The 12,311-nt window shown below is 45.0% G+C and overlaps 1 protein-coding gene across 5 annotated transcripts in view; it reads left to right on the forward strand.

Annotated features, from left to right (window-relative positions):
- Positions 1-12,311, forward strand: part of rnf130 (ring finger protein 130) — a 69,271-nt gene that overhangs the window by 50,410 nt on the left and 6,550 nt on the right. For all 5 annotated transcript variants that reach the window (XM_035744568.2, XM_035744571.2, XM_035744567.2 and 2 more), the window contains exons 6-8: positions 4,503-4,585; positions 10,955-11,051; positions 11,749-11,971. In XM_035744568.2, the coding sequence (XP_035600461.1) occupies positions 4,503-4,585; positions 10,955-11,051; positions 11,749-11,971 (403 nt within the window). The remainder of the gene's footprint in view (positions 1-4,502; positions 4,586-10,954; positions 11,052-11,748; positions 11,972-12,311) is intronic.

Here is a 12,311-nt window from a genome sequence, read left to right on the forward strand (position 1 = left end):
TTAAAGGATGTCGTTTAGCACCGACGTGGGTTGTGGGGGTGGGTAGGTTATAAAACACAAGCAGAGAATGGCTAAAGCCATACGTGTCAAAGGAGATTTATTGATCGAGGGATCTTCCACTCTTGTGAATGTTCAATACAAAACCTGCTTGTGTTTATTATTCAAATATTCCAGAATATGTGGTTGGTAGTCAACATGAGTAACCAGAACAACTAAACAAAGACCCAAGGTTAAAATCCTTTCTAAATCCTTCTATGAGCACACCAGATGTATTTCTCACATTGACATATGCAGGAAAAAGTGCAAATCACATCGGACTGAAAATGTATAATGCTATTGATGTGTAACGGAGATCCTTAGAATGTCTCAAGTGAAGACGAGTGTCAGGGCCGACGGGGCATGGGGGAGAATTGGTTGGCGTTGTGGGAGAGTGTTGGTCCCCTCCGTCCAGGCCTCTTCCCTTCTCACCTCTGAGCCCTCGTCAAGGGTGAGACAGGTCTCTGGCCATGAATTAACCATGGGCCTTGGAGTGCGCTGCAGAAATTGAAACCTTCCATCAGGAGGAAGTCCGCCTGGGAGTGATTGAGCGCACTGAGCCGGATGTCAAGGCTGGATATTGAGGAAGGGAAGGAGGAAGAGAGGGGGGGGGGGATTACCGGCAGGCACTCAGGGGCCAAAGCCCTTGGTAGAAAATACAGCCTGTTACGGTGATGACGGAGATGAAAACGGGCTACAGTGTCACCGGTCACAAATAACCTGCCAGTTTATCAGGCCACGACGCCTCTCTGGACAAGCCATCAAGCACGGGCAAGGTTTGGACGTCAGAGTACGTAATGTAGAGATCTTGCCTGGCCATTTACAATTGACAGCCGACGAGGACTGCTTGCGAGAGCTGCAGTCGAGAGATAAGGAGATTATACGTGATACTGTCCAGACACAATACGAGGCATTCTAGCCTAGCTGCCCTTTCCTTATTGACACAACCTTTATACGGTCATTACAGCAAACACATAAGTTCACTGCTTGTGGACCCATGCGGGAATCAAAGCAGTAGCTTTGGAGTTACGAGCAACATGCCCCAACCAATTGAGACAACTTCTACTGTGTATCAGACCTGCGTGTAGCAGCATTCACTGCTATATTGCGGCTGCTATGGAGGTCTGTTGTTACAGCTATGAAGGTCATTAGTTTAATTAAACATTACTGCACAGCCAGAGGGACATTTCCTTCATGGACCTGTCGTCCGGGATCTGTTCAGGAACAATAACATCACTGCCCAACTCAAAAGGGGCCAAGCTATTGATCGATTGATTTAAAAGACCAGTGCCAACATGAAAAGGTCAATGCCCTCACCTATTTTGCCAGGCACTAGGACAGGCCCGTGTCAAATCCGCCAACGCCAATGCTGGTCACGTTCAATAGTGCACTGGTCAGCTCCGTAAAGCCGTTAATCACAGTCCACATAGGACACGTTCAAGCCACATCAGGGACTATTCCATCACATCCGTGACCGAAAGATAAAACATCCGTTGTGTCGCATAGTGCAAATGGACTTGTGGCGAGTAACTCTTTGATCTCTGCTCTTCTACAACCCCTGTCATCCCCGGGGCCCTCGAAGTCTCAGATTCTGACATCTTGAAAATCTGCCATTGGTGACACAGATCTGCTTTATTTTAGCAGAGGCCAATTTCACAACAGGGACTGGGGCCTCATTTTTAAACTCTGCACATGCACAGAATATAGCCCAAAAACGTTCCCGCGCCACTTTTCACACAGAAGTTGACATTTGTAAAAAATGTTACTTTAAAAGAGAGAGTGCACATGACTTCCTCAAACTTTAGACCATGCGTGTGCACAATTTATGGTGGTTGAAGTAATGCATTGCAAGCAGGCAAGTGGTATTTTGTGCAAATGGGAGATAAGATGACATGCCTTTTCATTTTAAAAAAATGAAAATATAACAACAAACTACAATAATATGCCTTTAGGACCGTTAGGACTCTATTTCCTGATTTATTTTATTTGCATACTCATTGCAAAATAAATTCCTCACGTTTCCCGACTGTGGTGGTTTCATACTCCCAACGTAGCCTAAACAAAATAGGAAACAATTTGTCCCATCTCTCATTTAATTAGGCCTACTTCCCAGTACTAAATATATAAGCTATTTCAAGTAGGCCTATTTCGCTCATTATAATCGGATCCGGATTGCGGTTAAAATGTTGGCTACATTAATTAAGTTAACGGTAGAACAGACAGTTCACCTTGATTTCCAAATGTCTCAAGTAGGCCAAGACAACTTTTCAGAATTTTCGGGCAGTGAGCATATTTAGGTTGGGGGTAAAAGTTGATGCAATACATTGTTAAATAAAATGTTCTGCAAACTCCGCAACAATTTGTCATTCAATTTCAATTCAATTTCAATTCAAATGTATTTATATAGCCCTTCCTACATCAGCTGATATCTCAAAGTGCTGTACAGAAACCCAGCCTAAAACCCCAAACAGCAAGCAATGCAGGTGTAGAAGCACGGTGGCTAGGAAAAACTCCCTAGAAAGGCCAAAACCTAGGAAGAAACCTAGAGAGGAACCAGGCTATGTGGGGTGGCCAGTCCTCTTCTGGCTGTGCTGGAAGTTGTTGACTTTATTTCAGAAATAGTCACTGTCCTTTGCTGAATACTACAGTGAAAGTCTGAGTCACTGCAAAACATTCTGGCACCACTTCCAAGAATATTTGATCTTATTTGTCATGGCTCTTTTTTTCTTTCTTTTTTAAACTGCTGAGGCCTAGTTCCAAATCAAACCGCAAATTATGGAGTTATTTTCACCATAAAAGGTCATCGATGGGCGTTTTCCAGGTGGAATTATAATGCTTAATATGCACAGTTTACGACAGGTACGATTTATAGCGGGAAACTATACAAATACAAATAAATCTCTCTCTTTTAAGAAATGGCGCACACAGATATTTTGTGTGGCATTTACTCAACGGTTATATACCCTGGTCTGTGCTGTGTGCCTTGGCCTCATTCTGTGCCAGCAGTCGCTGTAGACGACAGCATTCATATTTATTCAGACGGCCATTTACAGCAGCCAGCCCCACTCGGTCAGATGGGCCTCACAACTATGTTTTGTTCTCTATATTGATATCTGCATGGCAACCTGGTACAGATCATTTACTGTTCTACACAAACTATCAGACTTTATCAATACTCGAATACCCAGAAGTACTGTGCATCCAATTTTGCCAACAGCATGGCCAGTTATGATGGCTTGGTTTGTTGGAACAAAGTGAAGTTGGCGATTTGATTTCTGCAGGGACCTTACATACTCGATAACTATAAGTCACTTTGGATTTTTAAAAATCTCAGCTTAACACGGACATTATTGTTATTATTATCAGTATTTTACAATGCCTGGTCCCACATCTATATGGGCTTAAGCCAACTCCTCTCACTATTATTGCCATGGTCGTATGGGGCCACCATTGTACACCGTCAGTGGAGCTATCTAAAGCACATGCATGTCGGACTAGGCTAGTGTTCCCAGGTATGACTGGAGAGATAGCAGACAGCGGGATCTGTGTTCTCTCAGAGCCCTGTTCCTGTCATATCGATCAGCCCCTCCCTGCTTGCTCTGGTTAATTCAGTCCCCGACCAGGCTGGGCTGGGCGCTGATATGTCCTTGTGCCTCTGTGGCAGCTTCTCCTCTGTCAGTAGAGACAGATAGCCACACTCCATAAATAATATGGCATTGATTCTCTCTCTTTTCTCCTACTCTCCTTCTCTATCACATTCTCTCTTTTTATCACACTCTGCTCTCTCTCTCCCCCCTCCCTCACACTCTCTCCCTCCCTCTATCACGTGCTCTCTCTCTCTCTCTCTCTCTCTCTCTCTCTCTCTCTCTCTCTCTCTCTCTCTCTCTCTCTCTCTCTCTCTCTCTCTCATCATCACACTGTTTCTATTTTCTCTTTCTTCATCACTTTTTTTTCTCTCCCCCCCACTCGCTTTCTCCATGCCCTCTCTGTCAGTCTCTCTTAGATTCAAAGAACGATGGCAGCAATCCCACCATCCCCCCCTCTCTTCCTGGGCTCTCTATACCTCTCTTGTCATGTTTTCACTGTCATCCCCCTGTCTGTCACTGTCTTTCACGCAATCTCTCTCTACCTCTCCACCCCTATTCACACCTCTTTCTCTCTCACTTACCAGCCACTCCTCCCCTCTCTCTCCCTCTTTTCCTCCCATGTCATGCTTAAGCATCACCCCGACTGATGGGCATGCCAGGGCAGTTAGCCACAGACACGTCAGACACTGACCATGTTTGGCGCCATTTCCACCTCGGGTCTGTCGCACAAAACAGCTATTTGTAAACTGGTTGATATTCAATACGAATGGTCAAAAGTGAAGCATTTGTTTCATTGTCACTGTTCATTCACTCCCTCTGTAGATGACTTCCTGTTAGTTGTGGCTGTCTAACACTGACTGTACTGTCTGTCTCCTGCAGGAGACAGACCCGGACTTCAACCACTGCGCTGTGTGCATCGAGGGTTACCAGCTCAACGACGTGGTCCGCATCCTGCCCTGCAAGTGAGTGATTGGGGGGAGAGACATTTTGTTAGTTAGGGGTTACATTTTGGGGTTAGGGGTTAAGGAAAATAGGATCTTTAATGAGACTGAATTTTGTGTCCCCATAAGGTTAGTTGTACAAGATTGTGTGTCTGTCCTAGTACCTACAGTACCTACAGTATATACATCCTAAACCAGGAGTTTTAGCTGACAGCCTGACGCCGTCCTTGCCCCTCTTACACGCAACAGACACTCACTCGGATTTGGAATGCAACATGTCCGCCATCCACTCATTCTCAATGTCACACCATCCACTTACATCCCCTTCCCTCCTCCTCTCCTTCCCTCCTCCTCTCCTTCCCTCCTCCTCTCCTTCCCTCCCTCCTCCTGTGACGTGCGTTTCTACCCGTCCCTGACATCTCTCCTCCTGTCTGAGGTAATCACCACACTCATCCGTCACACACCTTTTCTGCTGCTCTGCTCAGTGGGACGAATGTACTGACGCACATCAGGCTAGACCAGAGACACGCCCCACAACAATTTAGCCATAGGTCATTTGCCCACATACATAACACCACAGGAATATGAAAACAGGACGAGCGAAAATTAAATACTGTACGTGTGCAGGTCAGGTGAAAAATGTTTAATCCATAAAATCCCATTTTTACTACCTGTCAATCACCTCTGGTTTGACCATTTGGATCTGATTTAGGATCAGTTGTAGGACACATACATGGATCACTAAGGTTTACAAAGGAAGTGGAAAATGTAATGTCTGTTAGAGTTGACATTTAAGCTCTTGCCAGGAAAAAGGAGGGGGAGTGAGGGAGAGAGGGAGGAGTTCTGGCTAAATGGAGTCTGGTCTGTTTTGGAAATGCAGACGCTCTGCTATCAAGGCCGTCGGGTCTCGCTGTGAGTCGTAACCCCTGCAAGCTCGCTCCGGCTATATTTAGACCCAGCGCTGCCAAATGACCTCCAGGCGCATCCAGCACCATCATCCCCCCCCCGCACACACACACACGTACTTTAACGTCCTCTTCCTCCTTCGACCCACACACACACACACGTACTTAAACGTCCTCCTCCGACCCACACACACACTCTGCAACGTGCACACACACACTTAGGCTCATGATCACGCAGGCACGGACACTGTCTTTCTCTGTCTCGTACACACATACACACACCCCTCCCTGCGCCATCTGCCGTGTCCTCTCTGGCCTTTGCTGATGGAACTAAGAAACTGGACTAAGGGACAGGACACTGCTGGTCATCACAGTCACTCTCAAGATGTGTCCCAAGGTGTCCTTCTGAAGACATGTCAAGACATATCAATCATTCGGTCAGAACATGGCACATCCAGAAAGTGTTCCTCTACTTGCCTCCTCTCTTTCATCTGCACTGATGTGAAAGAACTGGACAGGTGAAAGACGATTCCCAGTAGGCATCCAGCCACATTGCTTTCACCTATCCTGTCTCTGCAGATGCATCTCCAAAGTTCTCCTAGACTTTGGAGATGCACCCTTGGTCTTGAGTAGCAGCTGACTCAGCCGGCCAATCTCTGCATAATTGCATTGGGGCTGTGTTTCATTTGGCCCAACTGACGCAAGGACGACGTACCCCCTTCTTCAGCACAGACCAGCTCAGTACAGATCAGATATCAGAAATGTAAACACAGTCCAGGACTAAACTGGCCAATCGCCATTAATGCTCTCCATCCATCCTGCTTATCCAGTCTCTGTCAAAGAGGAGCACTCAGATTGCTGTGAGAAGGGGAAGTGAAGGACACAGGTCCTTCTTATGAGGCTGAAATGGGCGAGTCTTCTTCGCGTGTACGTCCTCACAGAAATTGTGGACATGCTGATTGTCTACATGTTTCAAACATTTTAAAGGAAATTGAAAAGTTAGAATTGGCTGGCCTCAACCTGCTATCGTTTATTTAAGTAATAGACACAATGCAATGCAGGATAATCACCATTTCAAAATTACTGAATTAGTGTCAGAGTTAGGCTAGCTACAGAGATCTTTTTTTGTCCACAATCCATGGATAAGCTAATTACAGATTTAGAGTAACATGTGCGATTGACTGGTCATGTTAGTGGTTCAAAGGTAAATGTACCCTTGGTTCCTGCCCTTCATCGCTACCTGTGTGTGTCACACTGCAATGATACCAAGAATGCACTAGTAGTTTTTCTGGGTAACCTCAGTACTTGTAGTTTTGTAGAGATGCCATAATCTAAGACTTGATCCGATGGCAAACACATGGTTTATTCACACGGACTTGGAGGAGAGGGAACAGAGAGAGGGAGGAAATGAGGACAAACGAGTAAACCAGGGCGAGGGAGTGAGAGAACGAGTGGCGACAACCGGGCTGTTTATGTAGAATGGAGTTTATCAGTCCTTATCATGTGGGTGCATGTTGCGTCCTTCTCTGTCTGCATTCAGTATCTCTGAACACCAACCCCATTGGAGCCTCCCTTAAGTACAGACTGCTATCCCCAATCAATAACTAAATGCATTGAAGTAATGGGAGTATACTTGACGGCCACTCAATTTGTGTCTCTGTACATTTAATATCAGTCTATAGGACAGTGTGTTGTCAATGGAGGGAAGTTTTCTGGTCAGATTTAGCTAGACTGACAGGCAGGCTGGTAGACAGATACAGAACAGTCTCGATAGCCAATTATTGTAGGATATCCAAGGATATGCAGTAACAACAACTACCAGTATTTCAGTTCTCAAACCATAGCACCAACATAATCCCTAATAATCCCCAGGAAGAGTAGCTGCTGCCTTGGCAGGAACTAATGGGGATTTTTCAGACAGGTCGGCAGACAGGCAGAAAAGGAGACAAATATACAGGCAGGCAGACAGAAAGGTAGACCGATATGCTCGCAGGCAGACCGACAAAGGTAGACAGATATACAGTTGACGTCGGGAAGTTTACATACTTTAGCCAAATACATTTAAACTGAGTTTTTCATCATTCCTGAGATTTAATCCAAGTGAAAATTCCCTGCCTTAGGTCAGTTAGGATCACCACTTTATTTTAAGAATGTGAAATGTCAGAATAATACTAGAGAGAGTGATTTATTTCAGCTTTTATTTCTTTCAGCACATTCCCAGTGGGTCAGAAGTTTACATACACTCAATTAGTATTTGGTAGCATTTCCATCAAATTGTTTAACTTGGGTCAAACATTTTGGGTAGCCTACCAAAAGCTTCCCACAATAAGTTGGGTGAATTTTAGCCCATCCCTCCTGACAGAGCTGGTGTAACTGAGTCAGGTTTGTAGACCTTGCTTGCACACACTTTTTCAGTTCTGCCCACACATTTTCTACAGGATTGAGGACAGGGCTTTGTGATGGCCACTCCAATAGCTTGACTTTGTTGTCCTGAAGCAATTTTGCCACAACTTTGGAAGTATGCTTGGGGTCATTGTCCATATGGAAGACCCATTTGCGACCAAGCTTTAACTTCCTGACTCATTTCTTGAGATGTTGCTTCAATATATCCACATAATTTTCCTCCCTCATGATGCCATCTATTTTGTGAAGTGCACCAGTCCCTCCTGCAGCAAAGCACCCCCACAACATGATGCTGCCACCCCCGTGCTTCACTGTTGGGATGGTGATCTTCGGCTTGCAAGCTTCCCCCTTTTTCCTCCAAACATAATGATGGTCATTATGGCCAAACAGTTGTATTTCTGTTTCATCAGACCAGAGGGCATTTCTCCAAAAAGTATGATCTTTGTCCCCATGTGCAGTTGCAAACCATAGTCTGGATTTTTATGGCGGTTTTGGAGCAGTGGCTTCTTCTTCGATATAGGACTCGTTTTACTGTGGATAAAGATACTTTTGTACCTGTTTCCTTCAGCATCTTCACAAGGTCCTTTGCTGTTGTTCTGGGATTGATTTACACTTTTCGCACCAAAGTATGTTCATCTCTAGGAGACAGAACACGTCTCCTTCCTGAGCAGTATGACGGTTGCTTGGTCCCATGGTGTTTATACTTGCGTACTATTGTTTGTACAGATGAACGTGGTACCTTCAGGCGTTATGGAAATTGCTCCCAAGAATGAACCAGACTTGTGGAGGTCTACAAAAACAATTCTGAGGTCTTGGATGATTTATTTAGATTTTCCCAGATGTCAAACAAAGAGGCACTGAGTTTGAAGGTAGGCCTTGAAATACATCCACAGGTACACCTCCAATTGACTCAAATTATGTCAATTGGCCTATCAGAAGCTTCTAAAGCCATGACATAATTTTCTGGAATTTTCCAAATGTTTTAAAGGCACAGTCAACTTAGAATATGTAAACTTCTGACCCACTGGAATTGTGATACAGTGAATTATAAGTGAAATAATCTGTCTGTAAACAATTGTTTGAAAAATGACTTGTGTCATGCACAAAGTAGATGTCCAAGCCGACTTGCCAAAACTATAGTTTGTTAACAAAAAATTGTGGAGTGGTTGAAAAGCGAGTTTTAATGACTCCAACCTAAGTGTATGTAAACCTCCGACTTCAACTTTACATGCAGGCAGTCAGACAGAAAGGTAGACAGATATACCGGCAGGCAGACAGACAGAAAGGTAGACAGTTATACCGGCAGGCAGGCAGACAGACAGAAAGGTAGACAGTTATACCGGCAGGCAGGCAGACAGACAGAAAGGTAGACAGTTATACCGGCAGGCAGACAGACAGAAAGGTAGACTGTTATACCGGCAGGCAGGCAGACAGACAGAAAGGTAGACAGTTATACCGGCAGGCAGGCAGACAGACAGAAAGGTAGACAGTTATACCGGCAGGTAGACAGATATACATGCAGACAGACAGAAAGGTAGACGGATATACAGGCAGGCAGGCAAACATATTAGATGTCAAAACAGATGCCATCCGGATAAACCAAATATACCAACTAAGACAGGAAAAACAAATTTATTCTGGTTGGTATGTTGCGTTTTTTCCGTGATGCCATATGGTATAGTATCTAATAACCCGTCTGTCTGACCGTCAATTTTTCCCCCTGCTGCTCTAAGAAAGGGAGTATCCCAAATGGCACCTTATTCCCTATGTGGTGCACTACTTATTCCTTCTATAGTGCACTACATAGGGAATAGGGTGCCATTTGGGATACCGCCCAAATACTCTGAGCGCAATCTCTCCCTGACTGTAGTTGCTCACTTATATCATACACAGACCGATACCAACACTCGTTACAGTCACGCACACAGACTGCTGAGGGGAGAACGCCTCACGATAATGGCTGGAACGAACTAAAGGGAATGGCATCAAACACATGGAAACATGTGTTTGATGTATTTGACACCGTTCCACTCATTCCGCTCCAGCCATTACCGCGAGCCCGTCCTCCCCAATGAAGGTGCCACCGACCTCCTGTGGCACACACACATTTAAACTGTGAAACAAGACAAACTGAAACGCAAGCTCTTATCCGAGTCTGACTGCACTCGCGTCTTATCCAGAAGACCCTCTCTTGCAGCTCTGCTTCTGACTGCACACCGACTTTCTCCCCAAGCCATTGTATGGTAAACGGACTCCTCATTAATGTATAAAGCCCTTGTTTTCTGTGCCTGCCTTGAAAGCCAATAAAGCAGTGCTAGAGGCCGGGTGCCCCCACTTTTAGAGGCTTTGAAAAGGAACAGCACTTTACACTCCATGCCCAGGAAATGCCAGTCTATGTTAGACAGGCACTTAGCAGAATCCACCGTTGCACTTTTATGTTTGTCCTTAGGAGTATTTTCTATTATGCATTGTTTTTACTCGCACTTAAGGAAGTGTTCTTCAGCAATAAATGGGGCCTTGTATTGTTTTATGGATGCTCCACATAAGGATATTTAACGTTGAAATGGTTTGCGTACCATGCCTTTTAATAAAGACATTAAGGAGCTCAGGTAGACGGGAGAAGCTACCGTGAATGTGGTCGTAATGGTCCTTTTGAAGTGCAGTGAAACTGGCCATCCGCCGTTATGTAATAATATGGAACAGACCATTCATATATATATATATATATATATATATATATATTTTAAAGGATGTTTCTCTCATATCCACAATGGCCGCCTTGTGTCATAAGACACACGATGTCCATTTTGTGTCTAAGTTGCCCCACAATGACCACTGTGTCTATAAAGCGTGACTCGTTTCCTTTTCCCACCAACTTTCTGCTGCCGTTAAAGACACAACAGGCCCTCCTAGCCGGCTCAAACAGAGCAGTCATTCTCCAGTCGCAGGATGTAAAGGGGGGAAAAGAGGGCCAAAGCGGATTTTGAAGAGCCCCATGTCGGCCATTTGGGGGGGCTTGTTTGTGGAGGTGGCTTCGTGCTCTTCAACCGTGCTCTTTGTTTCTGTCTCGCTCTCTGCACAGACATGTCTTCCATAAGCTGTGTGTGGACCCCTGGCTGAACGAGCACTGTACCTGCCCCATGTGTAAGCTGAACATCCTCAAGGCTCTGGGCATCATGGTGAGTATTAGTGTAGTCGATGTCTTAGTGCCTTATCAGTGGAAATGTGTTAAAGTTAGTATGCCGGTACCGGTATGGCCTCAGCCCTTTTTTTTCCCCCCTCGCCTGATCACACGATACTCTTGACCCAAATAATGAGAGGAAAAAGATGACCTTAGAAGATATTATGTAAACATGTCTCAATTTCACATGTTTATGATGATTAACTGTAGAATACAACAAACTCTTTCACTGTCTATTAAACTGCATGTGTTGTTTTGTAGATTAAGATGTGATTGCCCCAGATTGCCCTTCACATGCTGCTCCCGGTCATTGTGACAGATGTTTATCCAGGCGATTGCATAACCCTCGGTTTATGCCAGCTGTTTGTGACCTAATGTATAGACAGCCCTAGTATACCCCCTGCTGGCAAGTTGTGGAACTATCGCTCGGACACCAGAAATTAGAGTCATACCAGAACAGACTAAAGTGGTATCATTGGATCTGATGAGCTGCTACAAGAGCTACTTGCTAGGGTTCAGGGTCAAAATCGGGGTCAGCGATCAAAACATCGAGTTGTGTTTAAAAACGTGCCGTGCCTCTGTTCTTTCTAGCGTGAGCTAACATTGGCAAAAGTTAATATATCATAAATTGGACTTCAACCACTAACCATAAAATTCCCCTAACCCCTGTGTTTTTACTACTTCTCCCCCTTTAGCCCAACCTGCCGTGCGTGGATAACGCTGGTTTTGACATGGACCACAGGATAGGGCGCAGCCAGACGATGGCCAGCCAGCGGACGGCCTTGGTGGACCTGTCCAGTGAGACGTCCATCAGCCTGGAGCCTCTGCACCGAGGCCCCCTCGGTACCGGACCCCAGATCCCCTCCGAGAGCGGAGAACTCACCCCCCGCACCGGAGAGATCAACATCGCCGTCACCAGTAAGCAGCTTACGCTTCAGACACACTCTTTCTTATTTCTAGTGACTTTATTGATATGAAAGGTTACATTCAGTGTTGTAAAATTGGAACACAATAGAACAGAAATTCTCTCTTTTTTTGTTTAATTCTCTCTCCTTCTCAACCTTTCGAGTTCAGGCACACTCTGTGACCCACACACCCATTAAAATTGTTTAAAAGTGTCCCACAATTGCATTTATATCCTGGCAAATCAGAATGCAAGCTCCGTCTTTTCAGTTCAAAACACAAAGTGAAGGAATGCACCTTGACAAAATAAAATGTCTCTGGTTATGCCATTTTAAATAATGAGTGAAGGCCAAAC

Source organism: Oncorhynchus keta, chromosome 30, assembly GCF_023373465.1.
Source record: "Oncorhynchus keta strain PuntledgeMale-10-30-2019 chromosome 30, Oket_V2, whole genome shotgun sequence".
NCBI classification, from domain to species: Eukaryota; Metazoa; Chordata; class Actinopteri; order Salmoniformes; family Salmonidae; genus Oncorhynchus; species Oncorhynchus keta.